This window comes from Serinus canaria, chromosome 1, assembly GCF_022539315.1.
Source record: "Serinus canaria isolate serCan28SL12 chromosome 1, serCan2020, whole genome shotgun sequence".
Classification (NCBI taxonomy): Eukaryota; Metazoa; Chordata; class Aves; order Passeriformes; family Fringillidae; genus Serinus; species Serinus canaria.
In genome coordinates, this window is record NC_066313.1 from 46,676,651 (window position 1) to 46,693,390 (window position 16,740).

At 42.2% G+C, this 16,740-nt stretch overlaps 2 protein-coding genes across 2 annotated transcripts in view; one reads left to right on the forward strand and one right to left on the reverse strand.

Moving 5' to 3' along the window:
• The window catches only part of UBL3 (ubiquitin like 3), a 55,881-nt gene extending 44,248 nt beyond the window's left edge, over positions 1 to 11,633 (reverse strand). The window contains exon 1 of the mRNA XM_009102859.4: positions 11,101 to 11,633. Coding sequence (XP_009101107.1) covers positions 11,101 to 11,127 — 27 coding nt within the window. The 5' untranslated portion in view covers positions 11,128 to 11,633. The remainder of the gene's footprint in view (positions 1 to 11,100) is intronic.
• On the forward strand, positions 11,390 to 13,409 carry LOC108961421 (translation initiation factor IF-2-like). Its single transcript, XM_050976461.1, has 4 exons — positions 11,390 to 11,434; positions 11,560 to 12,334; positions 12,791 to 12,888; positions 13,000 to 13,409. The coding sequence occupies exons 1-3, from the start codon at positions 11,390 to 11,392 to the stop codon at positions 12,823 to 12,825; spliced, it is 855 nt and encodes a 284-aa protein (XP_050832418.1). The 3' UTR covers positions 12,826 to 12,888; positions 13,000 to 13,409.
• The last annotated feature ends 3,331 nt before the right edge of the window (positions 13,410 to 16,740 follow it).

The window sequence follows — 16,740 nt, forward strand, 5'->3', positions numbered from 1 at the left end:
AACACTGGGAACTACTCTGGATTTTTTTTCTTCTCCTGAGATTGTTCCAGATTTAAACTGAGGGAATGCTATTTAAAAAGTAGGAACATGAGAATTGGCAGATATATTAAGTCAATATTTGACAATCAAGAGCTCAGAATTACTACTTTATTGAAAGATAACAAAAACACATCAACAAATCACGTGATTCTCAAATACCAATAATGGAAAGAGATACTAACATAACCCTAAAAACCAGCTTCCCCATATGCATTAGCCTCAAAACTTGCTTTTTACAACTCATTCACAAATACAGTTACAACCTTTCTCCAAACGTTCTTGGGAGCATTTCTCAATGCATAAATATTTCATTGTCTTTTGCCTGATTTTAATTAATTCACTCTGCACAAGTCTTTTGAAATAACCCTTCACATCAGCACAGAGCAGGCTGGCTAAACTGAAACGCTGGTAAAGTCATGCTCTGCACAACCGAGATTGACAGGCACAGAAGATGCACCAGAGCAAAGCTGGCTTGAGAAATTTCAACAGAATTTGACTAAAATAAGAAATGTCATTTAAAAAAATAAACCATAAGAAAGTCTTGATCTTGTTTGATCAAGACTTTGAATTTTGTTTGACTCACTCCAATTCAAACAGTAAGATTTTATTCTCTGCAGCTCTGCTACAGTTATCTAGCATAAAAGTACATTTGAGTGAAACTACATTTCCACAACAACCACCATTTTTTATATGTAATAACCTTCTTCCCAAAAAATAGATGGATTTTTATTAAGTACTTGTTAAGAAGACTAGTGTCACAGGAAGGCTGAAGATTAGGATTTATCCTCCAAGAAAAGTTTGAATGGTGCAGGGAGATAAGACGCTGATCCAGTCTCTGAACAATGAGGAGGTGCTGAATAAGGGGAGTGGCAAAAGCACATGATTCTGCAAGGAGACAATTAAGCACTTACACCACAGAATGGATAAATATTGTTGAACAATTTAGGACCAGTTGTACTTCATTTAGCAAGTCGAGGGAGTTCCCCAATATGGGGTTTCCATGTATGACACAGCACTATGGTACATACACCACACTCACAGCAGCCGAACACACCAGATAAAACTGAAGGCCACAAAATCTGTGTTGAAAGACAATCTAAGCTTAAAAATGCCAGGCTCTTTGCAGAGAGATATTTCAGTCCTCCAAGTTAATTCAGGGACAGTTACAGCTGCACTTCTGGTGTCCACCCCCACTAAAAGTTTGCCCTTAAAAACTTTCCACTCCTTATTCCTGCAGTTAAGTGCAAGGAGCACATATGCTGGGATCATCAAGTGCCTGCATGAGAATGCTGGAACAAGAAGTATCAAGCAACTGCAGTGCAGTTGCTTGATACTTCTGTAGGGACTTCCCTGGCTATCCCTTGAACCACCTTCTCCCTTCCTAGTGAGAAGCAAGTAAAAAATTTCCCTCTCCAAATTAAAACAATTTTGCAAATACCTGCTGCCACTTTCACCAAAGCCCTCAGCACAACCTTGCTCACAGTTTACCAATCATTCCACCCACTACAATGGCTGCTTTGAACCTCCAAATAATTTCAAACATATGTAATTTGGAAAAAAAAAGTATCCATTTGCAGACTTACATGAAATCCTGATTTATCCGGAAATATAGTGGCCAGATGCAGTAAGCAGACAGAAATCAAACCCAGTTGCAGTTTCTCTTTATTAAGAGCTCCTAGCTATCTTGTCATTAGTTATAAAAATGAGATCCTCAAAACAGAGTCAAATATCTCAGTAACAAACTGTCTTGGTGCCAGACCTAACCTATTGCACTCAAAAACCTCAGTCTTATATCTAAAACACCAGAAATACCCACTAGCATAATCTTTTTTTTTTTGAGATAAAGGCTTCCCTTCCTACTTTCTTGAGATTGAAATGAACTTGCATAGAGCTGACCTTACAAAAAATACTTGACACGACTTTAAATTATACAGGTGGCCTCTAAAACACCTTTACTTGGAAATCCACAGCATGAAGCATACACATTACAGCACATCTTGGTACAAAATCTTTGAATATTCATATCAAACATTACTGTAATATGGTTAGTAGAAGTTACTAATTTTGTGTTGGGACCTCATGCTAACATCATTACCACTGAATCATATGGACTTAGCAAATGTGGATTTATTCCCCACATGTAAAATATTTTAATAAAGCTTTTGGCAAGTTTGGGGTTGATTGCCAAAAAAATACCTATATAAGTATGCAAAGAGTATAAATCACTAAAACTTGCAAGTCCAATAGAGGTTTGCTTGCATCATCCAGATCAACCCCTGGATTCAGAAGTGAGAGCTAAGCTTTCACTGTCACACCACACAACTGTTATGATGCACAGATTAAAAATAAATTCACAGGCAAAATGACATAAATATTCACATATGCCCTAAGTAATGTGTTGTGCCCCAAATACAACCACCAAGCACTATTTCAAAAATTAACTTTATTTTGACGTAACTGCCTATAAAAATAAGAAACCTATAAATAAAAGAAAATACTGTAACCAGGTATTCCAGACTTTAAAAGCACACAAAGGCTTCTAGTTAATTTCTTATAGCATATAAAAGCTAAGCATGCCTAAAAACTCTAGCAAAATATTTAATCTTCAAAGAAATACTGAAAAGAAATGTTATTTTACAAGAACTATTTTATAGTAATGTAATTTATAGTAAGTTTTCTGAGACCTACTAGTATATGCCACAAATATTTACATATAGATTGGCACTAATCTACTTTCAAGAAGAGAATCCTGAATTTACAACCTCAGCTACGAAAGATTTTTGACCAGCTCTGCACTTTACTATTTTATCACTATTCCATCACTATTCCATTATTTCTCTATATTAAAAACATATGTCAGATTCTGGGGACAGATTAGGTAGAAGCATCTAGAGCATATATTAAGTATCAAAAACAGATTATGATGATGCGGATCTCTGCCAAACCACAATGCATTACAACATCACAATTTTGCTGAGGAGACACCAACAATGCTACAGTATATAGCTGTGAAGTACTGTTCTTTTTGATATGACACACACTGTTCTTTTCAGTCTCAAAGAAGAACACACATAGCTTCCTTCTGTTTATTTTGAAATTGGTATCCCATTTGCATCAAGTGCTGGAGATAATTTCTTATGCAACATAAAACACTTAATATTGCATAAAGAAGACCACAGAGGAGCTTAGAGAAAAACTCAGGACTACTAAAAAAGGGAAGGGAAAAGGGAAAAAAGGGAAAAAAGGGGAAAAAGGGAAAAGAGGGAAAAGGGAAAAAAGGGAAAAGGTGAACAAGGGAAAAGTGTAAACACAGGAACCTGGACACACCGTTGCCACCCATGTACACGGCTTCCCCGCACATGTCACCTCCACCCTTTGCCCCACCCGTGTCCCCTTTCCCCCCCTTCCCCTTTCCCCCCTTTCCCCTTTCCCCCCCCTACCCCCCTTTCCCACTTTCCCCCTTCCCTTCCCCCCGCCCCCCTTTCCCCCCTTTCCCCCCTTTCCCCCCTTTCCCCTTTCCCCGCCCTCCCCCCCGTTTCCCTTTCCCCCGTTCCACTGGCCCCACTTTCCCCTTTCCCCCGCCTTTCCCCCCTTTGCCCGGCCCCCCCCCTTTCCCCTTTCCCCCCCTTTCCCCTTTCCCCCCGTCCCCTTTCCCCTTTGCCCCTTCCCCTTTCCCCTTCCCCCTTTCCCCGTGTCCCCGTTTCCCCCTTTCCCCATGCCCCCTTGCCCAGGTGCCTTTCCCCTTTCCCCTTTCCCAGGGAAAGAAGGAGCTTAGCTTTCATTTCCAACCAAACTGTTCATAGAGTCACAGATTAAAATCCAGACCCTCAGCTGCAGCTAAAGAGCATCCCAGGATAAGACCACCTTTGTTCCTCAGCAGTGGTCCAAGCCCTTGACATAAAACATACCAGCCCTGAGAGAGACTGAAACCATCACAGCAGGTAGACACCAACACAAACAATTCCAGTCTGTACTCATTTTGCGGACACCAAATATCAGCTTCTCCATCCCACTAAGGCACAGATTTCTTATTAGGCAGTAGTAAAACAAACCTACCAAACTCCCAGACAGAATCTCTGGTTTTACTTGGCCAATTTCTATGGGATACGTAAAACTCAAGGAGTTTCTTGCTTGCTTCTGTCTCCATAACAACAGTGTCATGGAATAAAGTCTCAGCTAAACTCCACCACAAGCCTTCCATTTGACTCTAAACTGAATCTCTCAACTAATTTTAAGAAAGCAGCCAAACCAAAACAAACCCACAAATGTAATCCTGTCACTGGCAAGCTATTTTCAAATTTCTTTACAGAAAGTAAAGAAAATCTCCAAGATGCTGATGGCAATGTCAGAGTTGTGCAATCTGCCAAATCTTCGTTTTACACTAAGTTTCTATCTGTGGAAAATGTACATTATTTTTTTAATCACATTTTATCATACATGCAGGGTCTTATTACAAACTGAGAGCAGGCCTTCACTGTGGATGGTATACAAGCAGCTATAAATTTATCCTCTGTCAAGGATACAATCCCAGTTAGTGACCACAAAATACACCAAATTTCCACAAATATATAAGAGCTGTCAGCTGCAACATTAAAGTATTTCTGCAGAACTATACTTCACAGGCTCAGTAAATGTACAAATAAAAAGGTCTTAACTTTTTCTTTAAGTATTGCTCTCAAAACCAAACAGACCTCCTAAATAATTTATCTACATTGTTAGAAAGCTTTTAGAGCAACTTTTCTCCCACTTCAAATTTCTTTTCAGATATTGAAGTGCATTGACATGCTGTTCGTTTTCCAAAGTTTTTAAAATGAAAACATCACAGTCATATTCCTTTAATAATTACAATGAGCTTAAGATTACCCATGCAAAACCGTGTCAGGAAAGGCTTGCTACTTTAGTAGGCTCAATTAATGGCTGCAAAAACAGACTCATTGTGAAAAAAAAAACCTGATCAGCAGCAATGTCTTCCACCATATTCAGAATAAGAAATAACCAACCTAGTGGATCCAATACTGTACTCGGAAGAGACTGAAAATAAGCTGAATTCTCTCTTTTACATAAAACCACAAGAATGATTAGTCACATTCCAGTTATTTCTGGATTCCTGCAAGCTAGTGTAGCATTTGCAGGCTGAGTCAGAACTGAGGTCTCCATTCTGCTCACTATTGCATAAGCAGATATAGAGACATCTCCAAAAGTTTACATTCTGAGTTTTACTGAGTAACAAAGCTGACTGACCAGAAGGATAAAACAAGTAAATCCTACTGATTACAAATACCGTAAGCATGGCTTTCAACATTCACAAAAGTTATACCTAGGAGGAACTCTCAACTAAAAAAAGTAGTAAAGCATGCCTTTAGTCATTTTGCTCAAAGTATCATGAAAGTATTTCTTCCCAAGACCGCTGCAAGGACCATGTTCAGAAAGCCTAAGTTCCCACTGCAGCCTTAAGCCAAACCAAGGAGTGAGAGATGGGCTTTGAATGATCGAAAGTTTAGATTAAGATATGCACAAAGCAGTCACAAGCCCCAAGGTGAAACACTGACTACAGATACCTGACATTATCCCTAATTCCACATCTGAAAGGTGTAACTTGTTCCCATTAAGGCCCTGACTGACCTGTCCAGTTATCAGATGATGTCTGCTATTTTTTTAACATGCAGAACTGAGCATTCCTGCTGTAGATATGACTGCTTTCCTACACTCACATATACTCAACATTTGTCTTTTGCCTGTCAGTCCTGCTGGAACCTGCCAGCAGCTACTTTCCAGCATTCCCAACGTGGGAGGAGTTAAATCTCCTTCAGTATACATTCCCTCCAGTATTTCATGAAGTTAGACAACAAAAGCAGAAAGAAACCAATTCAGGTAATGGCAACAACAAGGGTGGGTGGCAGGAAGGAAGGAACACTTTATATCATCAGCCTACACTTCTATCTGTAGTATAAAGCTGCACCACAGCCCAGAGTAAGGATCAATCCAACCATAGCTTACAGCTGCTCATCCCCAAAGAAAAGGGGATGACAAACATTGTTTCTGAATATGTCTGATGTATTAATATGTTACAAAGTTTCTCCTACAGTGTCATACCTAAAAATGTCAGTGGTTGCTAAGATGTTTCTTTTTGGTCATTAGATACATTTTTAATCTGTGAAACAAAACAAAAAGATGGGTGAGAGAAATGAAAAATACAGATAATTTCGGAGTACACCCAAATATATACACACTGAGGATGAGCTTCAGTAAGTTTTCCCTGGTCACTGCTTCAAATAATAAAGAAAGATTCTTCATTTCATTACAAGCACTGCAATATGCTACAGAGGCTCAACTGGCTTATATATTGGCTCAATACATAAGGAGTCAGAAAGAAGCTTCTCCAAGCTCTTCTAACACAGATCCCACCTCCAATTCCTTCTCCAAGATGAGAAAAACAAACCCAAAACAAACAGTGAGAATGACAAATGATAGGCTACTAATTTCTGTTATAATCAGCAAACAACTGTGGAAAAAAAAAAATCAAAAAAGGCAAGGAAAAAATACCCATACAGAAAAACTCAATTAGCTATTTTTATTATAGAATGTAATGAATTAGAACTTTCAACATGTGGGGGATACAAAAATACAAAGAAGTAATCATACTTCTATGGCTACAAAAACATAAGGGACTGACTTAAGCCTGTTATGCACAAAGGCCACAAGGACTACAATAATTTTCAAAACCACAAAAAGGATCCACTGAAGGCAAAAGGAAAAGCAGTTAAAACAGAAGAACAGAGATGCAGGACTTCTCACATTTTGTTTTGATACATTAAAGTGCTATAGTGAACAAATTATTTTCTATGTTCCAAGTGTGTTATAATGCTACTACACCTATTATTCTTAAATGAAATAATTTTTCAAACTGAATGATGGACAACTAAACTCAGATGCCATACAACCAACTACTCCTTTAAGCCTCCCATATCTGAACCTTATTCTTGGATGCCAAAATTCCCTTACTGATGTAGCATCAGTTTCTGTCCATCCTTTTCCACCCTTACCCTACATTAATATGTATTAGACACAAAGTCCTTATATATGTTCAACTATTCATCAACATTCTATATTAAATTTTCCTAAAGAAGAAGATGCACTTTTAGATTTCCACTAAAGATGTTAACTCTAACAAGCAGTGAACTGAGCAGGGTTTCTATTTGTTATTCTTCTTCCACCTACTGCCCCCTTTTAACATTGACCACATATAACCATACACTCCATGCTCTTCTATGTCTGCAAATGTCTCACACTAAACGTTTAGTTTTCTTAAAAATAATCTCTCCCATACCACCTACATCTCTTAAGTATAGCACATAGATTGAAGAGCTGTGCACATTAAAATTAATACCTTTAATTGTTTGGTAGATTCCAACATTTTGCTGTTTACCAAATGCAGAAAAACCCAACAAACCAACAAGAAAACAAACCAACAATAAAAACCCCGCTAGGAGCCAAAAGCATCACCCTCTGTTACTGCTCAGACAGAAAAGGAATTGGATCTCCTAGAGGGCATGCAAAGAACTGCCCAGAAAGAAAGCATTGGCAGAGCCTTTTCATACCGACATAAAACACACGGACTACAGGAAACAGCGGACACTGTTAAAACTTTTTTAGTCGTTTAGGCAGGCAGCTTTCTGTGGACTCCTAAAATCCCTGCAGAATTCTGTCTGTCAGAAGTATCACAGGTGCACAGAATACAGAGAGGAAGCTTCCCAGATTCTGATAACTCTACTAAAATAAAGGGGATTATTCAATTGAGTAAGAACTTCTTGACTAAGCATAAGTTTTTCATAGCTTCCTTTAAAATTATCAGCTAGAGTGTTTAAATAAATATCAAACCATTTTCATTTCGTCCACTCAAAAAGCTAGTGTGATTAATTTCAGAAGTCCATAAACCACTGCCTGTCTATTTATCATTACAAAAGAAACACAACTTGCAAATAGCCCTGCTGTTATTCACAGTCAAACTCTAACTGCTACCAAATGGTAAAACTGATAAATTACCTGATTAAATTACTGAACATAATCAGAGATGCCCTGCTGCCACTACAGTCATCAGTGCATATGTGAAAAATTGAGAAAATTAAGCTCTAGATATGCAGTTTAGTCTTCAAGAACTGCCCCAGACACATGTAGTCTTAATAAAGTTAATGAAACTACTCAGGTAGAGAGGTCAGTATTAGCAGATTTCATTCCAGGAGTGGAGTTTTAAGCTGTTGCTTAAGGAATAATGCTAAGCAATAAGGAAACATTGCTAAGGAATAATGCACCACAAACTTACAACACTGGGAATGTGGTGTGTCACTATCCAATTTATTAGTGGAATGCAAATGATAAAGTACTGCCTTAATTATTTAGGAAGTGATGTTGAAATGGTTAGCTGGTAAAAACTGCAGTAGTTCTGGAAACAAGTCACCTCAATGTCAGAGAACAGGAGACTGGGTCAAATTATGTCTACAGAGAAATCCAAAGCTTACTGGAAATCAGATAATTTACTATTAATTTATGTATAGCAGATCATTCGCAGAGGTGGGACAGGAAGACAAATTAACACATTTTTTAAGAAGAAGCAATTATAATATTACTATTATTATTATTATGAGCAGGTTAATTTGTGAATCTGACATAAACAGTTTCAAACATTATTATTATAAGACTTATGTAATTCATAGCAGATTTACTAAGTATAATGGATTCTTCAGAAAATGACACTCCATCACACTGCTGCCAGCTCCTACAGAAATGGGAAATCAATTTTTTGCAAATGCAAATTACACAGTGGGTGGGTAAGAGAAATGCAAACTGCAAAATTCTACACTAAATAAAAACATATATAAACATGGTGACAGCCTGGTAAGGCCTCCTCTTCAAATAGCTAAGGAATGGCAATCCCATTTTCCTTCTTGAACAAACTCCTTTCAAATATGGAGGATGTCAACAAAAGGAGACCAAAAATGAGTTTTCAAGCAATTTTTCATAAAGTAATATTTATTAGTTGTGATTAATAACTGGAATTTCTACAGCACACTTCAAACTTTCAGAGAGAAACTGCATCTAATAACGCAGACACTGAGAGAAAAATGATCCCATGACAGGCCAGAAAATATCTATTTATTTAGTTAAATTCTACCGACATTGAAACATCTTCATTCAAATGTTTTTGTAATGACTCAGTATTTAAACATCACTATGTATATAACAAGCTTCTTCCTGATTTGAATAAACAGAGCAGCATTAGGCCCAGCTACCCCCAGCAGTGGTATTCTCATTACACTATAACAACACCAGGAAATAGTTTTCGTAGAAAAAATTGTATTTTGCCTATCTTAAAATCTGTGTACTTTGTAGCAAATGTCAAGCATTACAAGCCTAGTGGCAGCAGCGGGACTCCCGGGCAGGCAGGCCCTAGGAGGAGCACGGAGGTGGCAGCTCAGCCCAGGGTGACAGGGAGGAGGAGTGTGTTTCATGTCACAGTCAAGGGACTCCTCCAGGCAACTTAAAAAGCAGCACTAAGAGATTTGCACCTAATCCTCCACGGCCCAGGCGAGGATTTCTGTGATATAACGCTAGACAGACACGTGCAGGAGAGAAGGGGGATCAAAAGGCTCTAACAGTCAGAGAGAAAGAGAGAGAGAGAGACACTAAAAAGAAATACGTGAAAACTGATAGCTGGGGAGCTTATTGCCTCTGAGTTTAAACCCTTTCATCACTCTTTTCATCCAGGGGAGGCAAAATTTATTTATAGTATTTGAGAAAGGCAGGGGGAAGAAAAGAAAAAAAACTGTAAGCTTATAACTTGCTGTTTGATCATCCCCTGTACATTACTGTTTCTGCTTTTTTTGTTTTTGGTCAAAATTCACTCCTTGTGACTGTTGTACAAAAGCTGTGAAGGAAATACAGAAAACAAGCAACTAAACAATACCATTATTTCAACAGCCCAGTTGCCATACATATCCCAATTAACTGTACATCAGTGATTTAAGCAAGGGCTACTCAGTTTTTTGTTCTCACTGCCAGGGCAGGTTGCACCCACAAAACAGAACTTCATCCTGAAATTTAAAAAAAACCCAAAAGCATAGACAAGTCCTCTGCTTTTGGGGAGGTAAAAAAAGTACCTTTAAATGCGAACAGCCATGTGGAGATAAGTGAAAATATTCTGCTGTAAGAATAAAGAATTAACATACCAAACTGCAGCTACAAGTTCGTGGGTGTTTTTTCCAATTAAGTGACTTATGAAAATATATCTTGATTTATGGAAATACATACAAATGGAGAAAGTCGTGCTGAACGGAAGATTACCTAGCAGACCTGACTCACGCTACCTCCTCAAGATCTGCTATACCTTCCTGATTTAAATGTACCAAGCCGAGTATCCAATACAAGCTGAAGTACAGTCCGCCATAAGAAGTACTAGGAGTGCCCTTGAAAAATGTCCAGATTGCAGCTAGTGCACAAAGGACCTCGCCATGAAAATAAAGCGCATGAAAATTTCTCTGTTGCTCTTGAGCCGGCAGCAAGTGAAGAGATTAACTTCCCATCAACATCGGAAGACAAAGCGTTGTCAAGACACAAGCCAAGTTTAAAAGGTTTAGAAAGAAACAAAAGGAAAAAAGAAAGAAAGAAAGAAAGAAATGGGCCGAGCAATTAATCCCGAATACTCTGCTTCGTATTTATCTTCCCCCAAAAAATGCTCGACGGAGCTGAAGAGCAGTGCTACACGACCCAAGCGGGATCACTCAGGTACTGACTGCCATAGGTAAGGGAGCCTGGCATCCCCCTTCCCTCGCTACACGGGAGGCGACGCTGCAGATCTCCCATTCCATCACCAAAAAGCGAAGCAGAACCAGCATCTGGAGCGGGAGGGGGAAGGCAATTAACTGGGAACTTTATGTTCCTTAAATATTTAACCAAGACCTTTTCTTTCTTCCCACGCCCCTCTTATTTCCATGTTCTCTGTCAAAACCAGGCTGAAATAAACGTTATTCTGTAATACAACTATTAAACAAGCAGTACAACACTCACCATATCAGCTGGAACGCTGCTGGACATTTTGATGTTACCCTAAATGGCTTAATATCAACTTTAAAAAAAAAAAAAAGGCAAAAAAAAGAAAAAAGCAGCAGCACCAAGAGCAGCCCGCCGGAGATCTTCAAGATGCAAAACCGGTGTCAGTATCGGAGGCAGCAGCTTCCACGTCCCCTACGCGAAAGAGGTGCCCGATAAGCAGTGGGGAAGGCGGCCGGCTGAGGAGCAGGAATATCCAGGGGCAGCGGTGCCGGGCTGGACCGGAGGAGCCAGCGGGAGACCAGAGATGGCAGCAGATCCCTGTCAGCGGCAGCGGCACCAGCGGTGCCAGGTAGACCAGGCAGCAGGACTACACCGCCACATGAGCTGCGTGCGGGCTTTTTCCCCCCTTCTCGCTCTCTGCCTTCTCTCCCAGCCTCGACAAATGACGACGGGATGATTCACACGGGATAATAGTGCGTCCAAGTCACCTCCTCAGTCGGCGCAGGCGACCCGGGCGCGCAGGCAGGACCTGGCTCCTGCCCTGGGCGGCGGGCAGAGAGGCGGGAGGGCCGAGGTGGGCCCGGGGCCGCTGGGGAGGACGCCGGGCTGCGGCCCCCCCTAGGCGGTGTGCGGCATCCAACAGCGCCCGGCGGGGACGCGGGCCGGGGAGGGAAGGGAGGGAGGGCGCTCGGAGAGGAGAGCCCTCCCCCGCGGCGCTCGGAGGGGGCCGGGGGGCGTTCGACGGCGGCCGCCTCCCGCAGCCTCAGCTCTCCGCTCGCATCGCCGCCACCGCCTCCTCCTCAGCCCGCCCTCCCTCCCTCCCCCGACTCGTCCGCCGGCGGCTCCGGCCGCCCCCGAGAGCCGCGCTGCGAGCCGGAGGTGCCGCTCCTTCAGCGCGATCCTCGCCCGCAGCCGCCCCCTGTCATCTTCGGCTCAAGCCAACATGGCGCCCGCCGAGCCGAGCGAGGGGACGCGGCAGGGGAGACACGGACCCTCCGCCGCCGCCTCCGCCGCCCCCGCTCCCGCCGCGTCACACGCCGCCGCCCCGCGCGGCACCATGGGGCTTGTAGGCGGCCGCGGCTCTCCGCCGCCGGGGCGGGGCCACCCGCCCTCCGCAGGCCCGGTCCGGCCCGCCCCGTCGCGGCGGCCTCTGGGCCTCGCCGGGCTCCTACAGCGTCGGTCGGGGCGGCTCCGGGGGGCTCCGCGGCACCACTTCCACCCCGGGCAGCAGAGACGCCCCGAGCTGCATGTGAGTCGGCGCTTTCCCCCCGCCGGCGCTGCAGCTGCCTCAGGGGCTTCCGGCGCTCCCCTCGCAGCCCCTGACTCCCGTAGCGGGTGCCGTTCCCTGCGGGTGGGCCCGCCCTGTCCTCTTGGACGGGAAAAAAAAAAAAACCAAAAAAACCCCAACTAATTAGCATAGAATGATAAGGGTTTGGAATGGAGCTTAAAGATCATCTTGTCCTAACCCACCCTGCCCCTAGATCAGGTTGCTCAAGGCCTTATCCAGCCTAGCCTTGAACCCTGCCAGGATTGGGGCATCCACAACCTGCTTGAGCAGCCTTTTCCAGTGCTTCACTGCCCACTGAGTAAAGAATTTCTTCCTAATATCTGTATTTTCTCTCATTATGTATACATTACTCCTTGTATATATCATTACTATACATTATTACTCCTTGTCATATTACCTACTGTCCTATCATTACAGCTCCTGACAAGAGTCCCTCTACAGATTGCCTGTAGATATGCTACATTTTCATGTATTGTTTTAATTTTTTTGCGCCGCAGATCTTCAAGTCTGGGCCTGTGAGTTACATTTATTTCTCATTCTTTTGGTTTTTCTTGAGTTTTTTTTTTTTTAATTATAATTTCAATTATTTGAAATTTTGGTGTTTTTTTTTTTCCCAAACTCTGTAGTTTTAGTAATGAAAAAAAGCTCCTGTAAGACTCACGGTGCAACAATAACCTTGGAAGCACTCTGAGAAAGGAAACTCCCTCATCATGTCAAATTCCCCTTCAGAAGCCACCTTGCTTCCTGAAGAGCTCTGCATTTTGTTATGGACCCAAGTTATCAGAAAGTGTGTGTGCAACTGGTGTTTTATCCATTATTCCAGGCAGCTCCTGGAGACCAGCATTGAACAAAGAAAGGCAGTGCCTGATGAAAAGTGCACTGCAGCTCAAATACACACCAAAAAAAATACACACAAGGCACATGTCTACTGAAGAAATGAGTTGGCCTTTTGAGAGGGGTGTGGATAGGCACATTCACATACCAAGACTGTGAAACTGTCCAAGAAAAAAAAAATAAATCAAGAAAATGAAGCAGATGGTGACAGATGGTTCCTTTGTGGACAAATCTCATGTAAAACCACAGGAAATTAAGACAGAGTTGTTCCCTTTAATTCTAAAAGTTCGAGTCTGCCTTTCCTGTGAAAAAGGAAAGGCAGACTTCATGCTGCAACTTCATGCTGCAAAGGCAACACACTGTCCCTTGCAGGGGTTATGATTCTTTACTTTGTACTCTGCCCCAAAATAGTTCAAAACTTCTGACTTCAGAAGATAGATCTAATAGCAAGCAGCCCTGTGTGATGCCTGGGAAAAGAGTTGGGGGCCAACAGAAGTGGCCCTACGTGTGTGATCTCTGTGAGCGCTTCTGTACTGCCACATTGTGTGACTTTAGGTGTGCCACTCCCTCTCTTGTCAGCCAAGTTTGCTTAGACAGTACATTTTTGGGAGTCAGTGACAGCCCCAATCTCAGTCAGACCTTCTAGACACCAACAGGATAAAAGGTCTAGTGCCTGTGGGAATAGCAAACTGTTGAAGCACCACTTACTCTCTCTCCAGTTGGGTATCCTTGAGGGACAGAGAAAGTACAGGAGGGGAGTCAAAGAGACTTGATAGATGGCTCTCTATTTCAAACATTGTGCATTCCTGGTATCTGTGACTTTCTGATTGAATCAGTGACAGACTGAGGAATTATAAAAGATCTTGCTTAGTAGAGTGTATCCTTAGAACCTTACTAATGTGGGCTTTTCCATTAAAAACAATCAATCAATCAAACAAACAAACAAACAAAAAAAAACAAAACAAAAAAACACCAAGAAACTTACATACAGCAGCTTAAATTTATTCAGGATTGTAAGATCTGTTCCAAGGCCATCCTGCAGACCAGCCCTTCACTCCTCTCATACAGCAGCCCTGTACAGGTGCCTTGAGGTGATGCAGGTAATTTAGTACGTGCCCTGCCCATACCTTTCCCGCTAGCACTCTTAGAGTAAGGGCAAGAGAACAGGCACCACAACTGCTTTACAGGCACTGCACATCACAGCCATCTTCTGATGTAAACTGAAATTGGTGGCAGCACAATTATGTCCTTGGCCACTCTGTGACTGCTGAGGTGCGTGGCCTTCCCACCTCCCCTGCTACAAGCAGGCAACACAGACAGTGGGGCTTTGTAATCCTTTGCAGCTCAAAGGGTGGATTGCCAAAGACTATGTGGAAATACCCTTCCACTGAGCATCAAGAAGTCCATGTGCCCAAGCAAGTCAGGCAAGTAAGGACAGCACCAAGCACAGGCAAACTGGATGCAGGGTCAGCAAGGCAAGCAGGCAGCAGCAGGGCACATCCACTGCACTGGAGATAGCTCTTTCTAATGTTCAGATGGAGCAACTCTTCAGTGGTGCATAATGAGAAACACATCCAAAGGACATAACCACAGGAAAGAAACCAGTGTGATTCTATGGGTTTTGCTTTTTTGCCTTTATTTTAGCAATCCAGTAAGAGGAAGGATCATGTGTTGGTGAAGCAGTGGGGTACAGGAGGAGTCAGGAGTCCTGACTATGAGTCTCTTCTGCTTTGTGTATGCAGTTGACTTGGTCAACTTTTCTGCCAAGTGTTGCATAAATGAGGATCAGCTCCTCTCTTTGATACACAGCTGTACCAACCAAGAGATGTCAATTACCTTTTTAATGATTATTTTGATTACCATCTATTTGAATCTACTGTTATGATTGCTGGCCAGAATGCTCTAGTATTAGGCACAACACAGTATAAGTAAATACCGTGTCCAGTTCTGAAAGGTTCATGAGTCTCAGTTTGCCCAGCAGCTGATATTTATGTCACATTCAAATGACTGTTTTTATCCCAGCTCTTATCTGTGATGACCAAACACAAATGAATGGAGGGTCTAGTACAACTGGTACATGCTGGAGATCATTTCATGGTGATTGTGTGATGGGCAAATGAATAAGAAGAGTTGCTGAACGATGATCCAGGTAGAAGTTGCACTACATATGATGACAGGGGTAAAACTTACCAGTTTGTAGAGGTGAGGTCACGTATACTTGAAATTCAGGGTGGTCAAATATAAAACAGAAAAACGATCTTTTCTCTTTGGCATGCATTAAGAGGTGCTGTTATGATAGTATTCATTTCACATTTAAAGAGAGAGGAAATGAGAGTTGTGGTCAGCAGTAGTTGTCTGGAACAAGGGACCCTGCAAAAGCATAACCACAGGCTGAGTCTGTGATCAGCTTGCAGATAAATCCCAAGCAAGTGCTACAGGCGTACACATCTGAAAACAAATCTTTTCCACATCCAAAGATCAAAGAAAAAAAGGGAAAATGCTGTTCAAGAGGAATGCTAGCAACACAGGAAGCTTAAAAGGCTATTGTGTTTTGGGGGTCTTATCCTGTACTCAGATGCACAAATCTTATTTCCATTAAGTCTTCTTTGCAGAACTGTCATTTGAATTTGGACATCCAGGAACAAAATCATTCTTCATCACTACTTTGACAATTTATGGGGAAATTGACGAAGTATACAACTAATATTTCATTCCTTATTTGAAAAACATGGCATGACACAAGCAGAATTTGGCTGTTCTGTATTTCCTTAGAGAAGAATTGTGCCAGGTATTTACAAGTAGACTGAGCTGCGGATTAAGTAATGGCCATCAGTACTAGTTGAAAGCTGACTCTGTACTGAGACGTGCTTAATAGGAATAAAAGGTCTGTTATACTAAATCAGATTAGTAGTACAGCCGATGTGATATCCTGTCTCCAGCAGTGGCCAGCATCAAATGCTTCAGAGAAGGACACACAGACCCCCACAGTGGACAATCACGTTACAGTCATCTTATTTGCTAAGTTTCCACTGCTGCCAAGGCTGCCAGAGAGGCTGGTTTATGCCCTGGAGCACAAAACTTCATGTCATTTATAGCCTTAATGGCAGCATAACCCACTGCTGACATGTGAGACTGATTGCCATTTTTCAGAAGAGCAGCACTCTCTCCCGAGCGTTGTAATTGCTGGGGTTGGAGACCACGTCGAGCCTACATCCCACGACTGACACTAGAAGCTTTCAGCCCAGTACTGTCCTCCAGTGTTTTCCCTTTAAGGCAGGCTGTGAACAGGAGCATCTTCAGGAGAGGTAGCACAACATCAGGAAATTTCTTTTAAGGCAGTTTCTGATTTGCCTCCAGATTTTCAGAGCACCCTGAGAAGGTGAAAGGCTCCCAAGACAAAAGGATTAATTCTTTGGGGTTTGGCAGGGGGACAGATCAGGATTCTTTCCCTCTCTGGCAGCCGCAGTGGCAAGATATCCAGGGCAGCAAGGAGCACACTGGGTTACTCAACAGGATACTTTTAATACCTTTGT

Coding starts and splice junctions, on each gene's coding strand:
- LOC108961421 (XM_050976461.1), top strand. CDS start 11,390: ATGGCAGCAGATCCCTGTCAGCGGCAGCGGCACCAGCGGTGCCAG. Junction 11,435..11,559: donor AGCGGCACCAGCGGTGCCAG/GTAGACCAGGCA, acceptor ACGGGATAATAG/TGCGTCCAAGTCACCTCCTC. Junction 12,335..12,790: donor AGAGACGCCCCGAGCTGCAT/GTGAGTCGGCGC, acceptor CTATCATTACAG/CTCCTGACAAGAGTCCCTCT.